Consider the following 23,770-nt stretch of genomic DNA (forward strand, 5'->3'; position numbering starts at 1 on the left):
GCTGTCCCCAGATATAGTACTTTAAAAATGGCCTCTCTGAATAAGATATCTGAGCTATTTAAAAATTATTTTTTGCCAATAAATAAATAAATAATAAATAAATTGACCGAAGAAACCATTCAACCATCAAGGCTGGAATCTGATTTTCTTGGGTAGCCCTGCAGTGCTTGGCACATAGTAAACACTCAATAAATATTGACTGACTGACGTATCAATCGACAGTTTAAATCTTTTTAAAAGCAGGATATTAACAAGGATAGATGATTGAGTTCCTGTTACTTGCTTTTCAAATGAAGGGGAACAGGGGGAGCAGCCCCCTCTTACTCAGGTGGTTAAGAATTTTGTCGAGGACAGCGTTTAGTGGCTCACATTCTGGTGATCTGTGAATTGAAAAATCAATTTCAAAACTAGGCAGAATATAAAAGGGAAAAAACCAAGCGAATTGAGACTAGTTATATATATAATTTTGCTCAGACTAGAGGAAACGGCTCTAGTAGCTGTGAAATTGTGGGCAAATCACTCTATTCGTGTCTAAATTTTCACCTGAAAAAAGGAAAAAATCACTCCCTCATACGTTTGTTTTTGTTTGTTTTTTTAAATGGAGGAATGTGGAAACTTATGAAATGCTGGCAACATAGTGGCCATTCCATATCGTGCAATGAATGAATGTTTCCTAAAAATTCAATCCCAGACTGTCGGGTCGAAAAGCACTGAGAGACTAAAACTGAATAAAATTTAAACGTTGTTAAGTTCGGGGCTGTCTCTTGCATCTCATTCATCCTCATCCCAACCACACCTATCGGGCCGGTGCGGGTCCCAGAGGCTGACTCCCAGCCCCGGGCGGGCGACGGGCGGGTGCCGCACTTGCTGGACTTGGTCCCCCCCGGGGGTCCCGAGCCCGGACTTCCTTGGGCTGCAGGGCCCGGAGCCCCGATGACCACAGCCCGCGTCTGGCCTCCGTGCTTGGGGCCGAGCCACCGACAGCCTCGTCCACGCGGGGCAATTCCGCCGAGGTTCCGCGGTCCTCGCGGCACACTGCTACCTACTCTCGGGAGTCGGGTTCCCAATGCCTTTCCCGCCGGTAGAGGGAGGTGTCCCGGCCAGGCCGTCCCGGCCAGGCCGCCCCGGCCGGAGAAGCCGGAAGGCCGGCCGAGCCCGCGGGAGGGCGGGCGGGGCGGCGAAGCGGGAAGCACAAGGCGCGCGCTCCCGTGAACGCAGGAGGGAGGCGGGGGGCGGAGTCTTAGGGCGACCGCAGGAAGAGGGCGCCCTGGAGCCAGCCGGAGGGCGGCCGGGGGCGGGGCCGAGGGAGGGCGTCGACGCCGAGGGGCGGGGTGAGGCGAGGCGGGGACGCGCTTGCGGGGTCGGGAAGGCGGGGGCGCGGCGGTGGCGGGAGCGTCCCTGGTCTCCGCCCCTGTTTCCCACTCTCCTTCCACCTCCTACCGGCCGGGGCTCCGGAGAGGCGCCGCTTGCCGGTCCCCGGAGCCGCCCTGCTGCCGCCGCCCCCTCCCTCCGCTTGCGGTGAGCCCGTCAGTCCGTGCACTGTGCGCTCCTCCGTCTGGGCCATGGATGGGTAAGTGTTCGGCGGCGCAGCAGCCGCGCCGGGCTGCGCTTGCCCCGCTGCCTTTCGGCTCTCGGCCGGACTCGCGGAGGCCGGGGAGCCGCCCGGCTCGGGCCCGACGGCGGGGCTTCCGGGCGCCTCCTGGGGGAGCCCCGAATCGCGGAGGGGCCGTCATCCGCAGCCTCTCCTTCCCCCACGGGGCGCTCCGGTAACGGCCGCCCCTGCACACCCTCACACCGGGAAGCGGACGGTGCAGCCCCCGGGCTCCGGGGTCCGCCCTCCGCGCCGAGAGTCGGGAGAACCCGGCCCGGCCTCCCGACACTTCCTCTCAGAAAATGGTGCGCGGCGCTGGGGGAGGCGGGGGCGGGGGCGGCGCTCGGGGCGGGCGTCCTCCCGCTTGGGGAGTTGCTGTTTACCGGCGAGGTGGGGCGAGCGCCGGAGCTTCCCCTGGCGGGGAGGCGAGTGGCCGGCGAGTGCACGCGCCCGGACACGTCTGGGCGGCGACCTGGTCCCGGAGCCAGGGCCCCACGCGGGGTCTCGGCGTGCGGGGACCGGCCCGGGGCTCTGGATTTGTGCCGTGGGCTCTGTTAACGATATTTATGTATCGGGCGTCTGGACTTGGTGACCGTGGACGCTACCCGCTGTGTCCTCAAACGAAACTTCGTGAATTACCTGCCATGTATGTAGAATATTGTATGAGTGCAATTTTCGGGCAGCTTTCAAACGTTCTAAAAGTTAATGAGGTCCGTGACCAAAGTAAAGAGATTTGGAATCACCGATGTAAATGTTTCTCTGGGGACCCAGGGATGTGGGTTGGGACCTGTCATATTTTGATGATAAAGGAAACAACTAGATCAGGATCTTCATGAATTAATTGCAGGTCGTAGTACATGTACATCCAAGATTTTAAAAAAATCTCCAGCACTGTTAGAGCCTGCACATCTACTCATTTATTCTCATTAGGCATGTGAGGTTTTATTTGGCCTTTTACTTGCTTTCGATGACAAGATTTGTGTAAAGCTCTTGGTTGTAGAATACATGGAACTTACTTGAACAGTAAAAGCCGTGTACGTGTTGCCATATAGTTGATGATTGCTGTCATGCTGTGGAAAGACGATGGAATCTTCCAACAGTTTTGCCTTCATGAGATTTCATTTATCCTAGTTCTATGATATTGCCTGTGTGATACATTGGATTAACTGATTTGAATGCAGATTGCACACTGCTACAGACATTAGACAAAGTGCAATTTTAGATTTCATTTATGATTGTGATGTTCTTTAAAGTATTTTTTGTTTAATTGACGCTATTGTTATTGTTTAATTGAAGCTTCTCTGAGAGCATTGTTGAAAACTCATTTCACATTATCTTATTCAATTACACGTCATATGTGTGTGAAGTTTTGCTATTTTAGTTATTTGTGTAATTATGCCAGTATTTCAGTTCAGGAAGGCTGTGAAGTTAGTATTTCATTATGTCGTGAATTGTCATTAGATGTTTTGACTTGAGATATGGGAGCAGGCTAGCTTTTCGTATTGGAAAATTTATAGTGATAAAAACGAGGATTCTTGGATTATGCATCTTGGCTGTTGAACTCTTGGACAACTGTGAAGTGCACACTTAACTCTTGGATAGTGTTTAAGAGGTTAACTCTCTCTTCACCCTGTATGTGGTTTTAAAGCTAAGAATGAGTTTATTGGTTTAAACGTGTGGGTCAGTAAGACAGATACTGGAAGGTAAGTTCTTTTGAGAGTTAAAGTAGGAGCACAATTTGTGCTTTGCAACAGGACCAATATCATAGTATATTACACAATCTTATTTTTTTATGCACAAACATCAGTTATTTATCACGTTTTAGTTTCAGACAAATGAATTTCAAGTTTCAAAAGTCTATAAGGAAAAATTAAAAATCTACATGGTTATTGTTTAAAACAATTAAAATTGCCTCATTAAACTATCCAGAGTCATGAATTTGTTTACTTTTATTAAGTAATGGTGACATTGTAGTTTATTAACAGTGTGTAGAATTTACTTATAGCTTTCTTTTAGGAGATGTGGAGACAAGCTTAATTAAAGACAATTTCTTTGGGGTTAGAAGAGATGGATTTTTTTCCGGCAGAACTGTATAGGGGTTTTTACACCTTGGTGTTAAGGGATGTGGTTTTGAACAGTGAATTTTTGCTTTCAGAAGGCTGATTAAATTTCTACATTTTCTCACAGCTTGAGAAAGGTCCTTTTTCATTATTTTGAATAAACAACAAATCACCAGTCAACATATCTTTCTAGTTCCTCCTCAAATCCCAGCTGTCTTTTGTGTGTGTGTATGTGTTCATTTCCTCCTGAGATAATTTATGCTTAAACACAGTTTTGATGTGCTAGAATTTTTTTAAAAAGCAAATCTCTGAAAATTTTGATATCTGAAGTTTAACGTTTGTATTTATTTTGGTTCTGAGAGACTGTCTTAGCTGTATTTTGGTGAGCTGTTTTGGGTGGTAGTGGCAAATTTGTAAGATACTTTCTATATCTGTAAAATCTGCTCACTGGTTTTGTTTCATTTAAAACTTGAAACATGATAATTCATACCAGTGATTTAAAAGAATGAACTTTAGTGATTTAAGTTTGGGTTTGGATTTGTTCAATAGAGGTAAATGGATAAACACATACTCATTTTATTGAAGCGCAACTATACTTTTCTAAATACTAAAAGAGAATTAGATTTATTATTTGTTTTTTACGTTGCTATTAAAGCTTTGCTTTTACACTCTGCTGGTGCTAGACTGTCCCATCACTTTTCTTTGTATAAACATTTCACAACTCATCACATTCTTATTTTTATTATTATAATGCTTTTTCTTTTTTCTTTATCTCTGTCTTTTAAAAACTTGTTCTCTAACTTTGTTTTCCATTTTCTCTTTTTATTTTTTCCATACAGTGTTGTTACAGATCTTATAGCAGTCGGTTTAAAGGTAGGAATCTTTTACTCTCCTTTCATAAGCATTTTTAGATCTTAGTTTTGGTGTTTTTTCCCCAGTGGTGAAATCATCTCACCTGTTCAGAAAGTTATCTGTTTTACTGTGTGATGATAATCTTTCGTTTTTATTTAACTCCAAAATAAGTAGACCTGTAGCTAATTTTGGATTTTATATATTTATAAAGAGGGGCTGCAGTATTATCTTGTATATCTAAAATATGAACAAAAAGTTTAGCCCAGAGTTTTACTTAACTATCAGAGTGTTTGTTTTTGTTTTGTTTTGTTTTAGTAGTTAAATGTAACCTAGGCTCTGATTTGTTTTTCTATCATGCCCTTTCTTACATCTTCCCTTGGATGTGCTTATGAGTAATAAAATAACAACAGCTGCTAAGTTTCTTCAATTCCTACTATGTGCCAGCTGCTTTACATGTATTTTCACTAATTATTATAACAGTCCTTCAAGGTAGGTATTCATATTCCCATTTTAGAGATGAAAAAATAGATTCAGAAAGTTTGTATTCAAGGCGTGGTGCACCAGAGTTCAAACCCATGTCTTCTTGGTTCGAAAGCCTGACATTTTTTTTTTCATTATACCTAGCTGCCAGTAAATGAGGGTTCTGTCTAAAAGGTGAACAGCAGGAGAGCTGGATAATTAATATTTTACAGTGGTAATTTTTTAAGTTATAAGTCATTTTAGTTTTATCAAAGTCTCCTCATTTATTGGATTCTAAAATATAAATCAAGTAAACTGTACATCAATATGAGGCTTTTAAAATATAAATGGATGTTTTAAAATTTCCCTTACCAATTTGGTATTTGATAGAGCTGAGCTGAGAATCTAGTTCTAGAGGCCACTTACAGTTCAGATTACTGTAGAAAATGGAAAGAAATAATGCACGTTTATATTATATGTATTTTATGTAAAGTTACCACCACTTTCTGTCTATTGGCTCTTCTTGCTAGCAGTTTCAACACTTTTATGCATCTGCACTTATTGATGCACATATTCTTAAGACTCCTTAACAAATAAGCATAAATACAGCAAACAGCATTTGAGACTAACAATAAGATGTCCAAGATTAGCATAATTGGGAACTACTACTTTATACTGCTTTTTGAAGTTGGGTGGAGTTAGCTTGCTTTGGCAAACTTGGAACATATTTTATGAGCTGAAAATAAATGGAGGAGCCTCTTGTGAGATATGCTTTTTTTTTTTTTCCTGCAGATACTTAAATCAATTACTCATTTGGGAATGATACTCAGAGATTAGAAACTACAGGCTCATATCTAGGATCACTTTTGGTGTCTCTAGGTGCCTGTGATGGAAGGGATATTTAAAGTGAATGTTGATTTGGTCTTATGAGAAATATAATTTGTGATTCTAGAGTTTATCTGGGAAAAATGAATATGTGAGACATTTAAAAAACTTACAATTTCGGAGTTGAGGAATTATGCTTGAAGGGCTGTCATGCCTGTTTTATTGTGGGGGAAAAAATATATCTTGATGATAAAAGAAAAATTTAAATGTTAGACACAGGAACCACATTTGAATACATGATTTGGATTTCTGACTACCTGTTTGCAGCAAGCACTTTGAAAACAAAAATCAATTCTACTTTGAAGAATAGAGAAGCTGATTAGTTGATTCACGAGGCAATCTATATTTTTATAGACCTAAATACTGGAAATGTCTGTAAAATTATTCATTATATGGGGAAATTTCTCATAAGATTTTTCTGCTTCTTTCTTGGAACCTATCCAAGGAAGTTTAGCTACCAAGTAATAGGCCAATAAGGTTCATATTTCGTCTGGATTGTGTAAACCAAAATTAGCGAATTTAAATAAGTCCTTCAAGAATGTCAGTTACTTATCTTCCTCTATTTGCTGTCTGAATATGATGACACAACAAATAGTTTTAAGCCTGTGGCAAGAGTGGATTTCAGGTTATGCTCCATAAGTTGCTTTCCTAGATTCAGAAAAGTAATATGGATTTCATTTTTAAAGAATTGAAAATACCCTTAAAGTATGAAATCCATTATTTTAGAGAAAGAAAAATGAATTGTTTTTAGAGATTAAGTGATTCCCTAGAATGTGTCATGAAGGCAGGGATTTTTGATCTTTTCTTCACTACTTAGTGTTTCTAGCATCTGACACATAAAATAAGCTCTCAAAAATACCTGATGAATGAATGTATGCCAAATTGTCACACAGCTAGTTAGGTGGCAAACTTATACTGAAACCCAAGCCTTTAATTCTGCTAGTGTTTCTTCTATCAGGTATATACCATGGTGAGAGAGAATTAAATTCATTTTTTAGATTGGAATTTTCTTGAAGACAGGTAAACATTTTCAGGCAGTTTAGGCCATACCATGTTTGAGATTTACTTATACCTGGTTAAATAACCCTGGATGTTCTATGCAGGGTATCAGTTTTTGAGCCTTGCCTAAATTAGGCAAGAAAATTAAGAACATTAGCTTTTGGTACTTCTCATGAAATATTTGTTTTATTTCCTCATGTTATTTCATATTTTGAAATGCTTTTGGAAACAGTGAGAAGTAATTGCTGTCCTTAATTTTTAGTTCTTTTAAATGAAGAACCAACCAGGTAATTATGAGTGATACTGGGTGTGTTTCGAGAACTTTATTATACCATATAAAGTGACAGCATTGTGGGTAACATAGCTTTTTGAGTGTGTACCTGTGTATTTTAAATTTCCAGCTTATACTTTATTACTTAGCCATTTTATATTAAACTCAAATTTTCCTGGTTATTTTTTCTAAATACTGTAGTGGCTATTAAAACAAATGATTCTTTAAAATGATAATCTTCCATATTAAATATGTTTTAGTCTTTTTCTGGATTATCTTCCTATTTTGAGTGATTAGATGAGTATAGAAAAACTCACATGTTTAGGAAGGACTGTAAATGGCTTCTAATAATTATCATGTTTGTCACTATGGGAAAGAACAATACAGCATGTTTAAATTAATTTTGAAGATTGATTTTCTATTTGCTTGACCAGGGGTTAGCAAACTGTAGCCTGTGGACCAAATCCAGCTTGCCACTTGTTTTTGTAAATCGTTCTATTGGAACACAGCCATGCTCATTCATTTCCATATTGTCTGGCTACTTTCACAATACGGTGACAGAATTGAGTAGTTTAGCAGAGACCATGTGCTACAAAGCCTAAAATATTTACTTTCTGGCCCTTTGCAGAAACAGTTTGCCTGCTGCTGTGCTTGAACTATAGAAAATATAGAAGGTCTTTGCGGGAAATCTTTTTCTTTTAAACTGAGCTGTAATTTACATAGAGTGAAATGCACAGGTCTTAAAGTACAATAAATTTTGACAGATGTATCCGCCTGTGTTTCCTACTCCCCAGTCAAGACAATAGAACAGCACTGCAAAAGTTACCTGTTGCCTTTTTCCAGACCCAATCTAGGCAACTGTTCTTTTTTTTTTTTTTAATTTTATTTATTTATTTTTTGCCCCAAAGCCCCAGTAGATAGTTGTATGTCATAGCTGCACATCCTTCTAGTTGCTGTATGTAGGACGCGGCCTCAGCATGGCCAGACAAGCAGTGTGTCGGTGCGTGCCCGGGATCGAACCCGGGCTGCCGGCAGTGGAGCGCCTGCACTTAACTGCTAAGCCACGGGGCCGGCCCTCTAGGCAACTGTTCTGATGTCTATCACCATAGATTAATTTTGCCTATTTCTTAACTCATATAAATGGAATAAAATATTCATACTTCATATATACAATACAAGCTCTTTGATGTCTGGCCTTTTTTTTTTTTTTATGAGGAAGACCAGCCCTGAGCTAACATCCGATGCCAGTCCTCCTCTTTTTGCTGGGGAAGATTGGCCCTGGGCTAACATCCGTGCCCATCTTCCTCTACTTTTTTAAATGAGACACCGCCACAGCATGGCTTGGCAAGCGGTGCATCGGTGTGCACCCGGGATCTGAACCTGCGAACCCTGGGCCACCAAAGGGGAGCGCACGCACTTAACTGCTGTGCTACAGGGCTGGCCCCTGATGTTTGGCTTCTTTTATTCAGCAAAATGATTTTTAGATTCATCCATGTTGTGTATATCAGTAGTTCATTCTTTTTCATTTCTGAGAGTATTCCATTGTGTGATTGTATCACAATATTTAAAAATCTCTTCTCATGTTGATGGACATTTGGGTTCTTTCCAGATCTGGCTGTTATGAATAAAGCTACTATAAGCATTTGTGTCTTTGGGTAAATGTTTCATTCTACACCATGCCTAGGAGTAGACTTGGATATTTGTGTGTTTAACTTTGTAAGAAACAGTCAAACTGTTTGGCAAAATGTTGTACCACTTTATACTCTGGCCAGCTTTATATTAGAGTTCAGGTTGCCCCACATCCTTGTCAACACTTGGTATTGCCAGTCTTTACTTTTAGCCATTCTAGTGGGTGTAATTAGAATGGCTAGTAGTATCTCATCATTGTTTTAATTTGCATTGACTTGATGGCTGGTGGTGGTGGGTACCTTTTTATGTGCTCATTAGCCATTCACTTACCTTTTGTGAATATCTGTTAAGTCTTTTGCCTATTCTTTTAAAGTGGGTTTCTTGTAGACGATATATAGTTAGGTCTTTTTTTAATCCACTCTGACAATCTCTGTCTTTTAATTGGTATATGTAGATGATTCACACTTCAAGGGATGATTAATTTAGTTGGATTAATATCTACTTTGTTCATAACTTATTTATTCATTGGTTTGTTGTTTTTATTTTCTTCCTCTCATTTTTTGCCTTCTCTGGTTTTAATTGAGCATTTTATATGATTCCATTTATCTCCTCTCAGCATATTAATTATACTTCTTTTAAACTTTTTTTTATTGGTTTCCCTATACATTTTAGTGGTTGCAATACAGTTGTCCCTTGGTATTGGAGGAGGAAGGGTTGTTCCAGGATCCCCGAGGATATCAAAATCTGCAGATGCTCAAGTCCCTTATTTAAAATGGCGTAGTATTTACATACAACCTATGCACATCCTCTTATATACTTTGAATCATCTCTAGATTACTTATAATGCTGAATACAATGTAAATGCTATGTAAGTAGTTGTTATACTGTATTGTATAATTTTATTTATTTATTTATTTTTCCCCCCAAAGCCCCAGTAGATAGTTGTATGTCATAGCTGCACATCCTTCTAGTTGCTGTGTGTGGCACGTGGCCTCAGCATGGCCGGAGAAGTGGTGCGTTGGTGCACAGCCGGGATCCGAACCCGGGCCTCCAGTGGTGGAGCGCGCGCACTTAACCACTAAGCCACGGGGCCGGCCCCAATGTTATACTGTATTGTTTAGGGAATAATGACAAGCAACAAAAGTCTGTACATGTTCAGTATAGACGCAACCATAGGCCTTTTGATCTGCAGTTGGTTGAATTCGCAGATGCAGAACCTGCAGATATGGAGGGCCGGCTGTACACATTTATAACTCATCTCAGTCCACCTTCAGATAACACTATACTGCCTCATATGTAGTACAGGTACCTTATAACAGAGCATTCCCGATTTCTGCTTCCTCTCCCTTATGACATTGTTACCTTTCATTTCACTTAACCATATGCAGTAATCACCCCATACATTGTTAGGATTATTACTTTAAATAAACAGTTTTTAGATCAATTAAGAATTAGAACTATAAAATATTTTATTTTGCCTTCGTTTATTCCTTATCCAACAGTCTTCCTTTCCTTATGTAGATCCAAGTTTCTGATCTATATAATTTTCCTTCTACCCAAAGAAGTTCTTTTAAATTTCTTGAAGGGCAGGTCTACTGACAATAAATTCCCTTGGTTTTTATCTGAGAAAATCTTTATTTCTCCTTTACTTTTGAAGGATACTTTTCATATAGAATTCTAGGTTGGTGGGGTATTTTTTTTTTTTTCCATTAACACTTTAAATATTTCACTCTACTTTTTTTCTTGCTTGCGTGGTTTCTGATGAGAAAGAAACCTCTCTAATTCTTATCCTTATTTCTCTATAGGTAAGATGTTTTTTCCCTCTGATGTTTTCAAGATTTTCTCTTTGTCTTTGGTTTTCTGCAGTTTGAATGATATGCTGAGGTGTACATTTTTTGGTATTACCCTGCTTGGTGTTCTCTTGGGCTTCCTGGATCTGTGGTTTGGTGTCTGTCATTAATTATGGAAAATTCTTGGCCTTTATTACTTTCAAATGTTTTTTCTGCTCTGTTCTCTTTTTTTGTCTTTTCTATTTCCCCCCACCCCCCATTTTTCTCTTTGCATTTTAGGTTGGGAAGTTTCTACTGAAATATCTTCAAGCTCGTTGTTTCTTTCCTCAGCTGTGTCCAGTCTGCTGATGAACCTATCAGAAGCATTCTTCATTTTTGTTAGTGTTTTTGGTTTCTAACATATCCTTTTGATTATTTTTTTAGAGTTTCCATCTCTCTGCTTACATTATCCATCTTTCTTGCATGTTATGTACTTTTCCCATTGGAGTGTTTAACGTATCAATCATTGATTTTTTTTTTTTTTTGTGAGGAAGATTAGCCCTACGCTAACATGTGGTGCCAATCCTCCGCTTTTTGCTGAGGAAGACTGGCCCTGGGCTAACATCCATGCCCATCTTCCTTTACTTTATATCGAACGTCGCCACAGCATGGCTTGACAAACAGTGCGACGGTGTGCGCCCAGGATCGGGATCTGAACCCTGGGCTGCCACAGCGGAGCGCGTGCACTTAACCGCTATGCCACCGGGCTGGCCCCTTGATCATAGTTATTTATTTATTTATTTTTGGTGAGGAAAATAGGCCCTGGGCTAACATCTGCCAATCCTCCTCTTTTTGCTGAGGAAGACTGGCCCTGGGCTAACATCCATGCCCATCGTCCTCCACTTTATATGGGACGCCGCCACAGCATGGCTTGACAAGCTGTGCGTCGGTACGTGCCTGGGATCCAAACCGGCAAACCCCAGGCTGCCGCAGCAGAGCATGCACCACTGGGCCGGCCCCTAGATCATAGTTATTTTAAGCCACTATCTGATAATTTCAAAATCTGTGTCTTATCTGAGTCTGGTTCTGATGCTCGTTTTTTCTCTTCAGTCTGTGTTTTTCCTTCCCTTTTAACATGCCTTGTAATTTTTTGTTGAAAGCCCGACGTGTATCAGGGAATAGGAACTGAGGGAAAAGGCCTTTAGTGTGAGGTTTTGTGTTAATCTGGCTAGGAGCTGGACTATGTTTAATGTTTGCTGTAGCTGTAGGTGCCAGAGGTTTCAAAATTGTCTATTGTCCTTTTTTGCGTGTGTCTCCTCCTTAGAGACTGAGCCTTGCATCTTTTTTCAGCTGTAATTCATTGCTTATATTGGAGAACTTTGGTGTGGTGGTGTCGAAGATAAACAAAGCCAGACACTAGTTAAAATGGTAATGACAGATTTTAGTCACTAATAACTATTGCAGTAGGGAAAAGAATACATCATGAATTGAACTCAACTTTCAATTGTAGAGCTAATTTGGCATTTTAAAGGTAGAATGAATTTTATTTTATTTATTTATTTAAAAATTTTTTTTTATTTTTTAATTTTTTTTTTATTTTTTAATTTTTTTTGGTGAAGAAGATTGACCCTGAGCTAACATCTGTTACCAATCCTCCTCTTTTTGCCTGAGGAAGATTGTTGCTGAGCTAACATCTGTGCCAGTCTTCCTCTATGTTATATCTGGAACCTCACTGCAGCATGGCTCGATGAGCGGCGCGTATGTACACGCCCGGGTTCGGATCCCGGGCAAACCCTGGGCTGCCAAAGCAGAGCTTGTGAACTTCACTGCTATGCCACCAGGCTGGCCCGGGAGAATGAATTTTAAAGGGGAAAATGAGTTTGCTTCATGACCTCAGTTTTCTGATGGGTCCAAGAACAGCCATTGCTTTTTAGTTTCTTCAGTGTTTTTGTAAGGATAGAAATGACAACTTTCAAGCTCTTTACTAACCTGAAAGTCTTACCTATTCTTTGAAATAGGGTTTATGTCTTTATTTTTGAATTGTAAGGGTGCTTTATATATCCTTGATTTAAGTCATTTTTCAGATATGTGTATTGTGAATATGTTCTCTCAGTCTATGGCTTGTCTATTCATTTCTTAATGGTGTCTTTTTTTTTTTTTTTTCCTAAGGGAGATTTGCCCTGAGCTAGCATCTCTTGCTAGTCGTCTTCTTTTTTGGCTTGAGGAAGATTCACCCTGAGCCAACATCTCTGCCAGTCTTCCTCTATTTTGTATGTGGGTCGCTGCCACAGCATGGCCGCTGACAAGTGGTGTAAGTCTGCGCCTGGGAACTGAACCCAGGCCGCCAAAGCAGAGCGTGCTGAACTTAACCACTAGGCCACAGGGCTGGCCCCCTTAATGGTGTCTTTTGATAAACAAAAGAATTTAATTTTGATAAATTTCTTTTCCTTTTTTTGGTTATGGTTTTTTGTGTCTTGTCTAAGAAATCTTATCCCAAGGATATGAAGATGCTCCCTTTCATTTGCTTTAAGAAACCTTGTACTTTTAGCTGTTACAAAAAGTTAGGTCTAAGATGGATCTCAGATTCATTTTTGTGTATAGTGTGTGGTAGAGGTGGAGATTCACTTGTTTCCGTATGGTTATGCAGTTAGTTCGGCACTGTCTGTTGAAAAGATTTTCCTTTCCGTACTGAATTGTGTTGGTGCCGTTATTTGAAAATCAGTTCACCATATGTGAGTGGGTCTGTTTCTGAACACTGTATTCTTATCTGTTGATTTATTTGTTTATTCTTATGTTAATATTACACAGTCTTGATATCAGTGGGTTTATAGTGTCTTAAAATTAAATAGTATAGGTCCTCCCAACTTTGTTCTTTATCAAAATTGTTTTACCTATGCTGTCATTTGAATTTCATTTAAAAATTTAAAATCAGCTTGTCAGTTTCTACAGAAGAGGCTGGGATTTTGACTGGGATTGCATAAAATATGTAGAGCAATTAAGGGGAAATTGACATTTCAACCATATTGAGTCTTCTAATCTATGAAATAGAATATCTCAATTTTTTAAATCTTCTCTAATTTCTTTTAGTGCTCTTTTGTAGTTTTCAATGTATGGGTTTTGCATGTATATTTTAAATGTATCCCATTTTTCTTTGCTAATGTAAATGATATTTTCTTGTCAATATATAGAAATACTTTGCATATTGACTTTGTAACTTATGACATTGCTATGATTGTATTAGTTTTTTTTTTTAATTCCTTAGGATTTTTTTTATGTACATGATCATGTCATCTGTGAATATAGTTTTATTTTTTCTTTTCCAATCTGGATGACTTTTAATTTTTTTCTTGCCTTAATGCAAAATTTAAGACCTCCAGTATAAGGCTGAATAGAGGTGACAACATCCTTGCCTTATTTCTTCTCTTAAGAGAAAGCAGTCAGTCTTTGTTAGCTGTAGGTTTTTCTTTTTTTTTTTTTTCTGTGAGGAAGATCAGCCCTGAGCTAACATCCGTGCTAATCCTCTTTTTGCTGAGGAAAACCTGCTCTGAGCTAACATCTATTGCCAATCCTCCTCCGTTTTTTTTCCCCAAAGCCCCAGTAGATAGTTGTATGTCATAGTTGCACATGCTTCTACTTGCTGTATGTGGGACGTGGCCTCAGCATGGCCGGAGAAGCGGTGCACATGCACTTTGCTGAGCCACAGGGCCGGCCCTAAAAGGTACCTAAGTCGACCCTAGGCTTCCTATTCAGAATGTAAGAAGGAATAAATTTGTGTGTGTGTGTGAGGAAGATGGGCCCTGAGCTAACATCTGCCAATCCTCCTCTTTTTGCTGAGGAAGACTGGCCCTGGGCTAACATCCATGCCCATCTTCCTCCACTTTATATGGGATGCCGCCACAGCATGGCCTGACAAACGGTGTGTCCGTGTGCGTCCGAATCTGAACTGGTGAACCCCGGGCCGCCGCAGCGGAGTGCATGCACTTAACCGCTTGCGCCACCGGGCTGGCCCCTCTGTAGGTTTTTCTTAGATGCCTTTTTTCAGGTTGAGAAAATTTCTTTCTGTTTCTTGTTTGCTGTTTTTTGGTAACATGAATTGGTGTTGAATTTGGATCTTTCAAGTAATTTGTACATTTCAGCTAAGTTGTTGAATATATGGGCATAAAGTTTATAATATTTCTTTATTATCCTTGTAATCTCTCTAGGATCTGTAAGGATTTCCATCTTTTCAGTCCTGATATTGGTAATTCACGTTTTCTTTTTCTTCCTGATTTGTCTAGCTAGAGAGTTTCAATATTACTGATCTTTTTCAAAAGCCAGTTTTTGGTTTCAGTTGTTTTCTGTATTGTTGACTCTTCTGTTTCATCAGTTTCACTCTTTATTTCGTTCCTTCTTATTTATGTTGGGTTTAATTTGTTTTCTAGACCTGAGGGTTTTTTTGTTTTTTTTTTTGGTAGTAGCCTAAAACAGCATTTAATTATTATTATTAAGATTTATCATCTCACATTTTCTGTGGGTGGAGAGTCTGGGCGTGGCTTAGCTGGGTCCTCTGGCTCCTGGGCTCTCACAAGGCTGCTGTTAAGATGTTGGTAGGTGTTGCAGTCATCTGGGGAAGAATCTGCTTCGAAACTCACTCACATAGTTGTTGGCAGAAGTCACTTCCTTCTTGGGAGTTGAGCTGAGAGTCTCACTTCCTCTCACTGGTTGTTGGCTGGAGGCTGCCCTCATTTCCTTGCCATGTGGGTCTCTCCATAGAGCAGCTTGGTTCTCTCAGGTAACCTAGAAGAGACAGAGTAAAAGTTAGGCAGACGTCAGTCTTTGGAAACCTAATCTCAGAGGTGGCATCCCATCCCTTTTGCTGTATTCTGTTCTTAGAAGCAAGTCCCGGGCCGGCCCCGTGGCTTAGCAGTTAGGTGCGTGCGCTCCGCTGCTGGCGGCCCCGGGTTTGGATCCCAGGCGTGCACCGACGCACCGCTTCTCAGGCCATGCTGAGGCCTGCGTCCCACATACAGCGACTAGAAGGATGTGCAGCTATGACACACAACTATCTACTGGGGCTTTGAGGGGGAAAAAAAATAAATAAAAGAAGCAAGTCCCTAGGTGTTGCCCACACTTAAGGGGATGGAGTTACACCTGGGTGTGAATACTAGGCAGTGGAGATCATTGGGGACCACCTTAGAAGTCTGCTTACCACACCAGAAGAGAAGTTATTGGGTAGTAGGAGTAATGTACATGTTTAACTTGACTAGATAGTTCCAGATTACTATCTAGCAGTGTATGAGAGTTATCGTTATTACAAGTTCTCACCGGCACTTGGTACGTTTACTTGAGAAATTTTTAATAGAATCATTTAATGCTGCAAATTTTTTTTTTTTTTTTTTTTTAAAGATTTTATTTATTCATTTTTTTCCCCCCAAAGCCCCAGTAGATAGTTGTATGTCATAGGTTCACATCCTTCTAGTTGCTGCACGTGGGACTCGGCCTCGGGTTGGACGGAGAAGTGGTGCCTTGGGGCGCGCCCGGGATCCGAACCCGGGCCGCCAGCATCAGAGCGCACGCACTTAACCGCTAAGCCACGGAGCCGGCCCTAATGCTGCAAATTTACCTTTAAGCACAGCTATAGCTGCATCCCCAAAGTTTGGTATCTTCTGTTTTCTTTCTGTCTTTCTTTTTTCTTTTTCTTGCTCTTTCTTGCTTGCTTGCTTGCTTGCTTGCGTTCTTGCTTTCTGTCTTTTCTTTCTTGCTTTCTGTCTTTTCTTTCTTGCTTTCTGTCTTTTCTTTCTTTCTTTCTGTCTTTCTTGTCTTTCCTTCTGTCTTTCTTTCTTTCCTTCTGTCTTTCCTTCTTTCCTTCTGTCTTTCCTCCCTCCCTCCCGCCGTCCCTTCCTTCCTTCCTTCTTGAGGAAGATTAGCCCTGAGCTAACATCCGATGCCAATCCTCCTCTTTTTGCTGAGGAAGATGGGCCCTGGGCTAACATTGTGCCCATCTTCCTCTACTTTCTATGGGATGCCCCCACAGCATGGCTTGACAAGCGGTGTGTCGGTGTGCGCCTGAGATCCAAACCCGTGGACCCTGGGCCACTGAAGTAGAGCGTGCGCACTTAACTGCTACGCGTCTTGGCCAGCCCCCTGTTTTCATTTTTATTCAGAGTAAATTAAACCCCAAGCAAACAGAAGGAAGGAAATAATAATAATGATAAGTAACTTAGATGAAATGTATAAATTCCTTGAAAGACAGAAACTGTCAGATGACCAGAACTGACATGAGTTGGAAAAGTATTCCCTCCTCCTTTTTAGAAAGAATTTGTATAAGAATGGTATTATGTTTTCCTTAAATGTTTGATAGAATTCACCAGTGTAGCTATTTGTGGATGCATTTTCTTTGTGGGAAGATTTTTAATTATGAATTCAGTTTTTAAAAAAATAGATATTGTGCTGTTCAGATTTTTTATTTCTTTAGCTGTATCCCACAAATTTCCATATGCTGGGTTTTTATTTTCACTCGGTTCAAAATATTTTCTATTTTTCCTGTGATTTCTCTTTGGACTCATGATTATAAGTGTGTGGTCTAATTTCTAAATATTTTCTGTTTTTCTGGGTATCTTTCTGTTTATTTATTTTATTTTATTTTTTTGTGAGGAAGATCAGCTCTGAGCTAACATCCATTGCCTAATCCTCCTCCTTTTTTTCCCCCAAAGCCCCCCAGTAGATAGTTGTACATCATAGTTGCACATCCTTCTGGTTGCTGTATGTGGGACAGGGCCTCAGCATGGCTGGCAAAGCGGTGCGTCGATGTGCGCCCGGGATCCGAACCCGGGCTGCCAGTAGCAGAGCGCGCGCACTTAACCGCCAAGCCACGGGGCCGGCCCCTTAATATTTTAATTCTGAAACTTTTACCTACTAGTTTTAGCATTCATTGATGGTTTTTGCCTGAATTAGTTCTTATAATGATAGTTGCAAAGTGGTGATTTTCTAGTTTTATTTTTGGAATCAAGATTACACTGGCCTCTTAAAATGAGCTGAGTAACTCGCATTCTTTTGCTAGTTTGTGGAACAATTTTTTTCTTGAAAGTTTAGTTGATCTTACGTGTAAAGCCATCTGGGCCTGGGTTGGGAGTAGGGTATGGGAGGTCTTTGCCTATTACTTCACTGTCTTTAATTCTTTTTTTTTTTTTTTTTTTTTGGTGAGAAAGATCAGCCCTGAGCTAACATCCATGCTAATCCTCCTCTTTTTGCTGAGGAAGACCGGCTCTGAGCTAACATCCACTGCCAGTCCTCCTCCTTTTTTTCCCCAAAGCCCCAGTAGATAGTTGTATGTCATAGTTGCACATCCTTCTAGTTGCTGTATGTGGGACGCCGCCTCAGCATGGCTGGAGAAGCCATGCGTCCGTGCGTGCCCGGGATCTGAACCCGGGCCGCCAGTAGCGGAGCACGCGCACTTAACCGCTAAGCCACGAGGCTGGCCCACTGTCTTTAATTCTTATGGTTAATTCAAGTTCTCCATTTCCTCTCACGCTTATTTTGGAATTATTTGGCCCTTTACAGATAAAGTTTGCCAACCTGATACAGTGTCTGTTTTTGTAAGTGTGTATTCTTAGCTGGATGTTTGGTTCTGCATTCATTATATCTATTAGCTCAAGTTATTGATGGTATTATTTATTTTTTCTGGTCGTGTTTTATAGGTTTGGTCTGTTGCTTTCTAAGAGGGACGTATTAAAATTTCAACTCAACTGTTTATCTTTTTTCCTTATATTTCATCATAATGGTGATGATCCAGAATTTTAGTTGTGGTTTGTAATAGACAAGGTTTCTCATTTTCTCTAGACCTCAACTTTTTTTTTTTTTACAATATAAACTTCACCTAGGTATCTGATCATTTTTATTTTTTATATCTCTTATATCTTCTCTTATCTTTGTTCAATTGATTTGGGTACTTTTTTCCGAAAAGTTTTATGACATGTTATCTTTGTGTGGCAAATCTGGTGAGGCTTTGTGTCTGGGAGAATATTTTTAGGCAAGAATGGAATTTTTAAAAGCGTTCTTCCTGGGCCGGCCTGGTGGGGTAGCGGTTGGGTTCACACGTTCTGCTTCGGTGGCCCAAGGGTCGCCGGTTTGGATCCTGGGCATGGACCTACTCACTGCTCATCAAGCTATGCTGAGGTGGCGTCCCACATAGAAAGCTGCAACTCTACAACTGTGATATATAACTATGTACTGGGGCTTTGGGGAGAATAAAAAGAAAAAGAGGAAGATTGGCAACAGATGTTAGCACATGGTCAATCTTCCTCAAAAAAAAAAGTTTTCTTCCAACTTGTCCCCTCACTGATGCTTTTGGTTCCTTAACTGCAACCTGTAGTTACTCATCTCCATCACTGCTTATCGCAGTTCATGTTAACCTTCAACTTGCTCAGGGTGTTTCTTTCATTATTTTGGTTCCTGAAATCTACGTATACCTCTAGCTACTGCAGTTTCTCCATGGTTGCTTTTGGAGATGGGAGTTAACAACTCAAGTTAGTTTCAAGCTTCAGATCAACCTGTTTATTAGTTAGTACAGCAAGTACAACAAAGGACAGTGGGTCAAACAACTCATGCTAGTTTCATACTTCAGACCCACCTATTTATTAGCTAGTACAGTGAGTACAAAGGACCATCACCTAGATATGTTATTGTGAAATTTTAGACTACCATAGATGAGATGATTCTGAAAGTGTCCAGGTAGGGAAAAAACACGTCAACTTGAAAGAAATGAATGTCAGACTGGCATCTTACTGGCCACGCTATGTGCTACATAAAAATGGGACAGCGTTTGTAACTTGCTTAGGAAAAATAATTTTTAACCCAGAATTCTTTATTAAGTCAAATGATTAATTATGAGGTTACAATTATGAGGATAGAATTTTCGGACATGCGTGGACCCAGAAAGTTTATCTTCTGTTTACCATCATTTAGGTAGTTACTTAAGGATGTATTCCAGCAAAATGACAAAGTAAACTAAGGACAAGGAAGACAGAAGTTCAAGAAAAAGTTGAGCCAACCCAGAAGAAAAGAGAAAAGAAGACTGAAGTTAACAGCTGTTTAGAGACCTAGAAAGCAGTCATTCTAGATTGAAGCAGGAGGAAAGAGAGTTTTAGGAAGATCTTGGGAAGAAAAATAGGGACTAGATAGACTGAATGGTGTCATAAAGAGTTGGGGAAAATTTGAGGATATAATAAAGGATAGTAGTGTGAGGAAAATAAAGAAAGGCAGTTAAAAATGTCATGGAATGCAAAAAAAAAAAAAGGGGGGGGATGAGAAAATCATGGTCTAACTTTGAACCAAATTAGAATGTGGCATGATGTTAAGAAATTGATGTAAAGTATAGTAAAGAATTCAGTTGATCTTGATTCTAGGAACAGTTTTGTTTAAGTGATCCTGAAGTTGTGACATTAGACCATAGAGTAAAAAGTGAAGTGTGCCAGGATTGGGTTTCCTTGAACAATATTTACATAGTTGTAAAAGTGTAAATTCTGTTTACTGAGTTTCAACTTTGAGTCAACCTTTGGACAGGACATTAATGGACAAATCTCAGAATGCTGTTGTTGCAGGGCAGAATGTAACAACCATAACTAAAAAAATAAAAGTGAATCTAGCAGAGAGAGGGAAGGAGAGAACAGATTATAGAGCACTAAATGGCTTTGTCTTTCAAAGTGGAGAATCACAAAGTAATGTCAAATTGACAAAATAAGCAATAAAGATGTAAGTATAGTATTTAAAGTTCAAAGATACTTATATGAGAATTAATAGCATATATTTCTAATATTGAGAGGACAGAAAAAGGAGGAAGTGTAAGAGATAAATGCTTAAGTTTTCATGTTAGAGGTTAGTGAGTTTGTTTTTAAAGTTGATAACTCAAAAGTAGTGGTATAAGCATATTATCTAGGGTTATGGGGACAACGATTACAATAACTAAGAACTGTTTAAAGATTGGGATTAGGATGGAAAGATTTGCTTTTAGCATATAAACTCCCTTGTAATATTTGATTTGTTATGGTACATGTATTTGATAAAAATAAAAATTAAATTCTTAAATAAAAGTTAACAGAAGTAATTCAACAAAAAATAAATTCAACTATGTGTATATAATTCTTGTTCACAGTGTTGTCCCCCTTCTTATTTTTCCCCCAAAGGTAACAATTTTACTAGTTTTTTCTTTACCCTTCTTGAACCTGTTTTATGCAAATCAAGCAAATATACATTTTTTTTCTTCCTCTTCTAATACAAAAGGTAGCATATTTACATGCACTGTTCTACACTGTGGTTTTTTTCACCAAAACATGGAGAATCTTCCTCAAAGCCCCTCCCACCCCCGCTCTAATTTTTTAACAGCTGCACAATATTTTATTTTGTGGATATAGAAGTTAATAATAAGTCCTCTATTGATGGACTCTTATGTTATTTCCAGTATTGTGCTCGAATAAACAGTTCCTCATGAATAATCTTGTACAGACGTCATTTCATGTATATGCAGGTGTATCTGTGAAGTAGAGTCCAGACATGGAATTGCCATATCCAAGGTTAAATGTGTCTCCAGGTAAATAGGACCAGTTCACCTCCTTGGGGTAGTACTATTTTGCACCACCTGGTTCTTGCCAAGATAGTGCTGTTGAACTTTTGGATTTTTGCCAGTCTTATTGGTGAGAAATGTTACCTCAGGTTTAGTTCTATTTCTTTTATGAGTATAAGAGGTAGAGCATATTTTTACATCTTTAAGCATTATTTTCATTCCCTTTTCTTTGGGATGTTGGTACTTGTCCTGTATTTTTCTATTAACTCAATCTTTTTCTTCTCAACTTCTAGAAGCTTTTTATAAATTAGAGAGGTAAATCCTTTGTCTACAATGAATTGCAAATGTCTTCTGCAGTGTGTCCTTTGATTTACTTATGAAACTTTCTGCCATGTGGAGGCTTTTGATTTTTAGATAATTGAATTTATTATTATCATTATTTTAAGTATAGCTCTGGATTTTGAGTCATAGATAGGCTCTCCCCATTCAAGGAGTATAAAGGAATTCACTTGTGTTTTCTTCTAATACTTCTAATACTAATTTTTCACAATTAGATAATGATGCATTTGGGTTTATCCTGATGTGTGGTGTGAGGTATGGAGTCAGTTTTATCTTTTTCCAAATGGCTACCCAGTTGTCCAAATACCATTTATTAAAAAGTCCATTTTCTCCACTGTAAATTGATGGTATACTTTCGTACCTTGGCTTTTACTAATGTAGTGTCATGACCATGGGTATAAGAACCTGGTTATTTTAATTGTCAGTTAACATGAGATCGAATGATAGGCAGAGGTGGAGGGAAACTTCTTTTTAAATAATAATAGCTACTAAGTACTGTGTGTGTATTTTTGCATGTAATCCTCACAACACCCCCTGAGGAAGATGTTTGTATTTTCCCCATTTCGGATGCGGAAACTGAGGTACAAAGAGACCGAATAACTTATCCATCACATAACAAGTAGTGGAGCCAGGATTTGAATCCAGAGGATGTGCCTCTATAGCCTGTGCCGTTTAATCCATTTAACCCAACGCTCTATTCTGTCTCTGATCTTATGGAGGCAGCGCAGAGCCTCCAGTTCCCCCCACTTTCAAATCCATTGCTAATGCAGCAGTAGCAGCAGCAATGACTGGAAGTAGAACCTTAATTGAAGAAGTGCGTCTGGGTTCCAGCCTTGCCAGAGAGCTGCAAGAAGAATTCAGACTTGCTTGGCCATTTGGGGTTGGGAAGTGTGCAGAAACTAGTTAATGTAGCAGGCTGCAGACTGCTCTCCTTAGAAAGGCTGCTTGTAAGGTTGACCCTTGGCTGGTATGTTGGCTGGTAAACAGTTTCCTATATTGATATGACCTGTGCTTAAATGATAAGAGTGGCTCATTGTGCCTAGACTGTTTGTGTAAATGATAAGGTTTATACTTGCTTTCTGGGAGTCTTTTGGTACATGCTAGGCAGAAGGTGTCTGTGTGACCAGCCCGCAATAAAAACCCTGGGCAATGAGTCTCTAATGACCTTCCCTGGCAGACAGCATTCCACATGTGTTAATCACAATTCATTGCTGGAGTAATTAAGTGTGTTCCTTGTGGCTCCTGTGGGAGAGAACTCTTGGAAGCTAATGTTTAGTTTCCTCTAGATTTTTGCCCCATATACCTTTCTCTTTTGCTACTTTGCTTTGTATTCTTCTGCTGTAATAAGTCTTAGCCGTGTACACAACTATATGCCAAGTCCCGTGTGTCCTTCTAGAGAATTATTGAGCCTGGGGGTGGTCTTGAGGCTAATTCTAGATGCTAACACTGAAATGTTTGGGCAGTAGGGGAGTGTGTGTATGTGAGGGGGGTGGAGAGAGGGAGAGAATGGATGAATGTGTATAGAATTTGAGAGCTCTATAACTTTGGGAGGTTAGGAGCAACAGTAACTGTGACTAACCAGAGGAGAGTTTCCTTCTTTACTTGTAGAGGAAATATTGGCAGATTAACAGTGGTTTGTGCTCAGTCACTGTTGCAGACAGGAACCTCATTCAGCAGCTGTACTGCTAGTGATGACATGTTGGAGCAATAGCGTCAACAACCAAGGAGCAGTAGTAGCTGAAGAGAATCAACCTTTTAGACTGAGCTACTAGCACTCCTGAGATTTTAGAATTTGTCGTTTGAGAGAGGACTCCTGCTCAAGAAAATAAGACATTTTCCTGAGAAGATGTACGGCAGTTTTGGGTGAAAGAAGAGATAGCCAAATCTGTAATTAGTCATAGATTTCAACACTTCCCTCAATTATTGATAGCATAAGTAGACGGAACATCAGTGTTCTGTTCACCGGTACTGCTTTTGCCCCCCCTGCCTCTGATTAAAAAATGTGTTTTATCCCTGCTAGGTAGCAGTATACAAGAAGACCTTTTAAAAGGGGCCTTACATATCTATTATAATATTAGACCAGTTTTACAGAAGAGGATACCAAACCTAGGATGTTACTATAACCTAATACCCTGGGTCAGATGGGTAAGTGACAAGGGCTGGATTCAAACAAAGGTTTGTTTCCAAAGCCCATACTCTTCTTTACACCTTGATGTCTCTGTTAGCTTTAGGAAAATTAATATTCCAGACGGTGTTTGGTTAATAAGCTCCGTTATTTTTTGGAAGTTGGTTTGTTCTAGTACAAATAGTATACCATTTTATTAGAATTAGAGATAGAAGCATAGCTTCCAGTCTGCTAAAACAGTAAAATGTATTTGT

General features: G+C 39.9%; 1 protein-coding gene across 10 annotated transcripts in view; it reads left to right on the top strand.

Annotated features, from left to right (window-relative positions):
* Positions 1-1,407: 1,407 nt before the first annotated feature.
* The window catches only part of PTBP3 (polypyrimidine tract binding protein 3), a 98,488-nt gene continuing 76,125 nt past the window's right edge, over positions 1,408-23,770 (top strand). For 3 of the 10 annotated variants that reach the window (XM_087419291.1, XM_087419294.1, XM_087419292.1), the window contains exons 1-2: positions 2,075-2,237; positions 4,491-4,524. In XM_087419291.1, the coding sequence (XP_087275417.1) occupies positions 2,158-2,237; positions 4,491-4,524 (114 nt within the window). In that variant the 5' untranslated portion in view covers positions 2,075-2,157. Of the gene's footprint in view, positions 1,571-2,073; positions 2,238-4,489; positions 4,525-23,770 lie in introns of those variants that run through there. The other 7 variants (XM_087419296.1, XM_087419298.1, XM_087419297.1 and 4 more) reach the window with 5 other exon arrangements.

The sequence above is a fragment of the Ceratotherium simum genome, chromosome 29 (genome assembly GCF_057802395.1).
Source record: "Ceratotherium simum simum isolate JZ-2026a chromosome 29, ASM5780239v1, whole genome shotgun sequence".
NCBI lineage: Eukaryota > Metazoa > Chordata > Mammalia > Perissodactyla > Rhinocerotidae > Ceratotherium > Ceratotherium simum.